Here is a 7713-nt window from a genome sequence, read left to right on the forward strand (position 1 = left end):
TATGAGCCACCATGTGGTTGCTGGGATTTGAACTCCGGACCTTTGGAAGAGCAGTCGGGTGCTCTTACCCACTGAGCCATCTCACCAGCCCTTGGTTTTGGTTTTTTGAGACAGGGTTTCTCTCTGTAGCCCTGGCTGTCCTGGAACTCGCTCTGTAGACCAAGCTGGCCTCGAACTTGTTCCCTCTCCTTTTCCCTCTCCCTCCCCCCTCCTTTTCCCTCTCCCCCTTCCTTTCCTTCTCTCCCTCTCTTGCTCTTGCTCTCTTCCTTACTGTCAAACTCCATGGTTTTCCTTTGTAATCCAAGTTGGCCATTTATCATCCTCCTGCCTCATCCTTTGATTGCTAGAATTGCAAGTATAGGGGTAATTTGGCCAAAATAGTGTGAAAACTCAATTCAGTTTTTATTATTTTGACCTCACATGTACTACATATATCGTTGTCCACATACCTGTTTGATCCAGATCTACCATCATGTTCTGTGTGCTTCATGCACATGTCTGTTACTAATGACATTGCTTTACTAACCGCTGTGTTTGTTTTATCTGAGATTCTCTTTCATATATGCCCTTCCTGGGAAAGATTTGGATTCCCATTAAACATATCATTTCCCTCCTAATGCTATGCTGTTTGCATCAACCTCAGGATGTCTTATTCCTTTTTGCTTTTTAATTACTTTTGAGGTTTTGTCTTCATTAGAATGGTCTTTGGGCTCCAGTTTTCACCCTGATGCTATTGATAGTCTTGTCAACTAATTTACACATCATTGTTTTGCTTACTTTAAATATTTACTAATATGTAATACATTGGCAAAGTATATCTACGATGATATTTTAAGATGGTTCTGTGATTACGATTATAATGTTTTTGACATATAGTGTATGACTTATATTTCTAGATAAAATATGTAATAGACTCATAAAGTATGTACATTGTTTTTTTATAATTGATGTAATTTTTATTTTATTTTATTTTATTTTATTTTTTTATTATTTTCTTTATTTACATTTCAAATGCTATCCCGAAAGATTCCCATACCCCTCCCCCCACCTCTGTTCCCCNACCCACCCACTCCCACNACTTGGCCCCGGCCTTGCCCTGTGCTTAAATACTATTGTGTATTGATGTTTATATGTTAGCATCTTGTTTTCTGAGCAGTGATTAAAAGTCCAGTGCATGTTACTTCTAGAATGAGTTCTTAAAGGCAGAACCATCGGAATATTACAAAATACCCACAATGTTGATTCTTTCTTTCAAACAGTAAAGACGAAAAAATTTTGACATTTCTCACAGCATTAACTTCAAATACTTTGAGAATAGCAATAAGATGACATTAATATCTCAATTTTGAAGGGAAGTTAAATGCTAAATCAGTCATGGGTATTGATAATTTGGATTTTAAGGAATAACAAAAATCTGTCTTCACAATTTGCCCCTCCATATAAAACTAAACACATGTCCACTGTAAATTCCTTAGAAAATAAGAGTTGCTTTTGCTTTTTTAAATAAAATGATCCTGTAAATTTTACCTCCCTGATTCTGTGGAAAAATTAAAACTCTAAGTAAATGATTACAAGTAGTAATTAAAACCATGTCTTATAAAACCCAGTGCCTTGACATTCACAGAGAACCTCTAATTAAATACAGGTTAAGATTTTCAAGAACGTTGTAAATGCACTCAAGCATTTTCCTGCAGAGTGGATATTGCTCAAGTGCTACATGCACATTTTGTGATTCAGATTAAAATTTAGTCACTGTATATACTTTGAGCAAGTACTCATTTGTTCATATGTATCTGGTATCATCCTGTTGTCTTGGCTACTTCTAACATTTCCACTGTATCAGATGTCATCACTTCTCTAAACTGTTTAGCATCAAATTATCATCTCCTCATACCTGTGGTTTAATAAAACTGCTTATTTCACACACACACACACACACACACACACACACACACACACACACAATACATGCACATGTCTATATCGGCCAATTTCATTACAATGAAATCAAGAAAATATTCATAGTTTTAAAAATTAATTTCCTGTTTTACTGTAGCTTTTGACATATAAACTAAATGTTTTTTTATTGAGAGTCCCATTATTATATTTTGGGGAAAACATATATATTTATTTAATTAGTTTTAACATTATTATATCTGTGTCCAGACTCACATACATGTATGAGCATGTGGAGATCAAAGGACAACATGTGTTGGTTGTTTCTTTCCAACTTGTGGAATAGGACTCAAGTTCTCAGGTTTAGTACCAAGTACCTTTGTTCACGGAGCCATGTCACCAGCCCTGTGCAATTACAAACCACTGCTAAATCACTCTAGTGTAGAGTGTCTGCTTTCTAGCCTACGCTCTTGCTCTGTTTTTTTAGATGACTATTTTGATAGAGCAGTTAAAGAAAGGACTGAAGGAGCTGATGGGGTGTGCAGCCCAATGGAGGGAGCAACAGGCTGGATCCCCCATCCCCTCACCAGAGCTCCCAGGGACTGGGCCACCAACCAAAGAATATACATGGAGCAACTCATGGCACTAGCCACATAGGTGGCAGAGCATGACCTTATTAGACATGAGTGGGAGGAGAGGCCCTTGAGCCTGAGGGTGTTCATGCCCCAGTGTAGGGAAATGCCAGGGGAGGGTGTGAGAGCACCCTCATAGAGGAAGGGGGAGGGTCTGGTTGTATCTGAAGGGGAGATCTGGAAAAGGGAAAACATTTGGAACATAAATAAAGAAAATATCCAATCAAAACCAAACAAAAAGAAAGTCATTGGTGAAAACCAAGACTTCAGTAGTTCATGCATATACAAAACAAAATGGTGTTATTACAAACAAACAAAAAAAATGACAACTCATTAATGTTCTTTGGGTTTACATACACAATGGGCAGATAGGCTAGGTTAGAATCATTGATTCCCTACAGTGCTACTTATTCATATCCAAGATGATTTAAATCATTAAATCCCTTCTAAGGTCCCCAAATCCTTATGCCACATTTCTGTTTATTGTACGAAAATTAGTGTTTACATTATTATGGGTATGTGAACACCTAACTGCAGAATTAAGCACTTATTTTCTTTTGGTGCTATGATGTAATGTTTTGTTGTTGTTGTTGTAACCTAAAGTTAATATAATACTGTTTTTATTTAGTTTTATTTCATTATTTAGTTAGTTTTAGTATTCTCTCATTATTATTGACATTACAGGCATATCTGTTTCCCTCAGGTTCTTAAGTCAATAATCTTAAACTCAAATTTTTGGGCACATTTTTGGGAGAATTCCATCAGTTACTCTGATTCTGGGAACAGTTACAATGCTGCTAAGATTTCTCCTTCCTGTATTCTCTCTCCCGCCCTGACTTCTCTTGTTCCCAAAAGACTTTTATAATGCATATATATCATATATTGCACATGTATGTAATATGTATGTATTGTATGTGTGTATATATATGTATATATGAAATACATCTTTTTTTTTTTTTTTTTAGGTTTTTTGAGGCAGGGTTTCTCTGTGTAGCCCTAGCTGTCCTGGAATTCACTTTGTAGACCAGGCTGGCCTCAAACTTAGAAATCTGCCTGCCTCTGCCTCCAAGTGCTGGGATTAAAGGCCTGTGCCACCACCACCCAGCTATGAAACACATTCTTAAATAACTTCCTTTAAAAGAGTAAACTAAAGAAAAACATATTTCAGGGCTGGAGAGATGGTTCCTTCATTGTTTAAGAGCACTTATTGCTCTTGTGAAGAACCCTGCACACATATTCCACACCTCACAACTTCCTGTAACTCCATCATGAGAAAATCTGATACCCTCTTCTGGCCTCTGAGGACATCTGCATGCATGTAGTACATTTAAATTCTTCAAGGTATCCACATCAAAAACAACTATATCATTTTCTATAAAAATAAAATTACGTGTATGATGCCTATAACTTTTCTTATCCTGATTTTGCAATTAGTATTCGGCCGGTTGACAATGTGTCTCATGATTATTAAAACAGTATTTGCCCCAGAAATTATTTCGTAAACAATGTTGAGTACTTATTTGTTGGGAATTCCTTATTTTTATGACATATGCCAGTGTAACTCTCTAGTGGAAAGGAAATCACAAGTACATTGAGTACATGTGAAAAATCCTCTGATTAACACCTAATAATCCGATTTTCTGTTTTCTTTTTTTCTGAGTTCTCTGCTTTATAGCATATACTATTTCCAATGATATTACTTTTGTAACATGTTTTGTTCTCTATTCTTACAGCAGTTTAGCTTTTTAATTCACAAATTCATCCACTCAATTTCTCAGTTAATGCGTAATAATGAACTATAGAAATGATCTCTGGAAATGTCTTGACAAAAGTTATGAGGCACAGTCTAAAATAGTTTAGTTTCCTGCATATTTGTTCAGGAAATGTTGATTGTGTAATCTTATACTTGTTTCAACTTTGTTTACTTTTAAGATTTGATTTTGTTTTCTTAATCATTCTTTCTCAAAAGGAACTACAATTTTTCATTTTTAAAAAAACACATTCTCTTTTATGTTCTTCATTCTTTCCATTATCTTGCTGTTGGTTATCCTTTTACATCTTAGCTAAATAAATTTATAATAAATTTGACACTTTCTCCTTTGTCATTTCTTCCTCACCTTTACACTGGTGTCCTTTGCCAATGAGGTCTTCTTTTACCTGTGGAGAGTTGGGGTAAGCACTAGATAGCTGTAGACATGAACTTATTAACTGATGGGGGAAGAGTAGAGACTAGAAAGTCCCAAATTCCAGGAAGGCAAGGGGATCCAAGGGGACATCGGGGATGATATTAGCTGAAAACCCAAGGAAGGGTAGAAAGAACATGTAGAGACCATATTCAGAGGTAAGGCACGGCCCCCAGTTGAGAGATGGGGCCACCTACCCATCTCAAAAATATTAACCCAGAATTGCTCCTGTCTGAAGGAAATGCAGGGAAAAAGAGTAGAACAGAGACTGAAGGAAAGGCCATCCAAACACTGCCACACGTAGGGTAGGGATCCATCCCATTGGCAGACACCAAACCCAGACTCTAGGGCTGATGTCAAGTATTGCATGCTGGCAGGAGCTTGGTATAGCTGTCCTCTGAGAGGCTGTGCCAGAGGCCTGACCAATACAGATGTGTATGCTCACAACCAACCACAGGACTGAGTGTGGGAATCCCAACAGAGGAATTAGGGCAAAGACTGAAGGAGCTAAAGGGGTTTGTAACCCCATAGGAAGAACAACAGTATCAACCANCNAGACCCNCCAGAGCCCCCAGGGACTAAACCACCAACCAAAGAGTACACATGGAGTGACCCATGGCTCCGGCTGCATATGAAGCAGAGGATGACCTTGTCTGGCATCCATAGGAGGGGAGCCTCTAGGTCCTGTGAAGGCTTAATGCCCAAGCATAGGGGTATGCTAGGGGGGGTGAGGGGGTACTTGTTGTGTAGGTGAGAGAAGCACCCTTACAGAGGCAGGGGGACAGGGGAGAGGATAGGTGGGTTTTGAAGGGGAAACTGAGAGGGGGGGATAAGATTTGAAAAGTAAATAGATTATAGCCAATTTAAAAAAACTGATGTGGTTCGCCGTACGTACAGAATTGGCTATTTTATTAAATTATTCCTGCCTGTCAGATTTGTAGGTTTTTTTTTGTTTTTTTTTTGTTTTGTTTTTTTTTTTTGCCAGCAGCCAATAATGAAACAATCCAGAATACTGTTTTCCTCCTGGTACAATTTGTTTAAGGAAATGTTTAATTCCTTTAAGTAGCCTCACTGCTCAGTTCTTAGCACACTGGTACTTGCCTATTCCTTCCCATTCTTTTCCTCCTGTTTCATATAACAGCTATTTCTCTACATGTTGTTGGATGTTCACACTATTGGGGAACAATTTCTTAACATTTTATTAAAAAATTAGCAATCCACTTTTTGTCTGGGAGAAAAAAAAATGAGATGTGACTTTTCCCTATTTCTTATTTTGTTTTTAAACACATCCTCATTTCTTTACGACTGAATCAGTGCCTGATAATTTAAAGTCCTGAGTGATGAAAATATGTGTGTGTGTGAGAGGGGTGGGGAGAGAAATGTGGGAGAGAGAGGGGGAGAAGGAAGGAATGTGTGTGTACCTGGACATGTGTATGTTTGTATATGGTTTGTATATGTGGATGAAGTGAAGTTGCATGAGTAGATTAGCATGAATGTGTGTGTATGCTTGTGTGTAGACATATGTATAGTATGTGTGCGTATACACAATTCTCTCTTTTTTTTTTTACCTCTTTCCCGCATCCTATTATGATGACTTTCTCGCTGATACTTTTTGACTTTTCATATTTTTTCTCTTGTTGCCTTGATATTTGCAGACCATATTCATCTCTAAACACACACAAAAAACGAACTTTATGGGTGACAGTAGAGTCCTGTTTATTTTAATAAATGACTGGAGAACTGTGGTTTATATTGACATAGTACTTTCTAGAAATGAAATTTACCACTATTCTCACCTTTCCACTTGAAACACAAAGGTGCAAAATGAAGTAAAATAAAAGTTTATTTGGCCAATATTGGAAAAGCATTTAGAATCAATTTCTAGTTTGGGTTTCACAGATTATCTTTTTAAATCTTTATTAAAATATTTTATTTATTTACATTCCAAAAGTCATCCTTTTACTGGTCTGTCCTCTCTGAGGTCTTCACCCTCTCCTTCTCCCCCCACCACTGAAAGGGTGCTCCTCCACCCAGCCAGCCACCCCTACCCCATCCCTACCAGCACCCCCTTTCCCTGGGGCATCAAGTTATTAAGCACATCCCCTCCCACTGAGGCCATACAATTTCTAATACATGTGAATAGACATCTTCAGCTTAGTGCATGTTTATCTCTTTATTTATTTATTTATTTATTTATTTATTTATTTATTTATTTATTGACTCTTACCACATTTAATTTGTTTTAATCAAAGGGCTTTGATATTATTGCTATTGGATTGCACATCTCTTTACATATGCAAGATCAAAATCCTCATATCTTTTGCTATTGATTACTGATGTTTTCAAATGGCAGAGTTGTTTTGGCTCTACTTGATTTTGAAAATGCTTGGGTTCAGTTTCTGTACCTGTATCCTCTTTTGTGTTTCCTTCCATAGGCAGATCCTTGCAGCAGCCAAAAGAGCTGACCAAGTAGGACATTTTCTCTGGGTCGGGTCAGACAGCTGGGGTTCCAAAATCAACCCACTACATCAGCATGAAGATATTGCAGAAGGAGCCATCACCATCCAACCTAAGAGAGCGACTGTGGAAGGTATGTGCTTTGCCAGCAGGGGCATGTGTGACGAGGGGGCTACATGCCATTGGGTGACCCAGACTAAAGTCTTCAGGGTGTTTAATGTTCATACAGGATTTATAAAGTATGTTTTCCAGAGTAGGGTGATGGGGTGCAAATGAAGCTGCACACCTGGTCTGCTCCCTTTGTTGACAATACTTTTTTTTGTAGAGATTATATTATTTTATGGTAATGTTGAAATTAGCATAGATTGTTTTCTCACTCTGAAGAGCTTTCTAAGGAGAAATCATCACCATGACTAAGAACTAAAACAATAACACATCCAAGTGTGTGTGCAGCAGCAACCCTCATTGTCAGAGAGAACTTTTCTCTGTGGCAGGGTTTTGGAGACAGGGTTTCTCTGTGTAGCCCTGGCTGTCCTGGAACTCAC

The 7713-nt window shown here is 37.8% G+C and overlaps 1 protein-coding gene across 2 annotated transcripts in view; it reads left to right on the forward strand.

Moving 5' to 3' along the window:
* Grm7 (glutamate metabotropic receptor 7) overlaps positions 1-7713 on the forward strand; it is an 858724-nt gene that overhangs the window by 415331 nt on the left and 435680 nt on the right. For both annotated transcript variants that reach the window (XM_021189985.1, XM_021189986.2), the window contains exon 4: positions 7147-7301. In XM_021189985.1, the coding sequence (XP_021045644.1) occupies positions 7147-7301 (155 nt within the window). The remainder of the gene's footprint in view (positions 1-7146; positions 7302-7713) is intronic.

This window comes from Mus pahari, chromosome 2, assembly GCF_900095145.1.
Source record: "Mus pahari chromosome 2, PAHARI_EIJ_v1.1, whole genome shotgun sequence".
Classification (NCBI taxonomy): domain Eukaryota; kingdom Metazoa; phylum Chordata; class Mammalia; order Rodentia; family Muridae; genus Mus; species Mus pahari.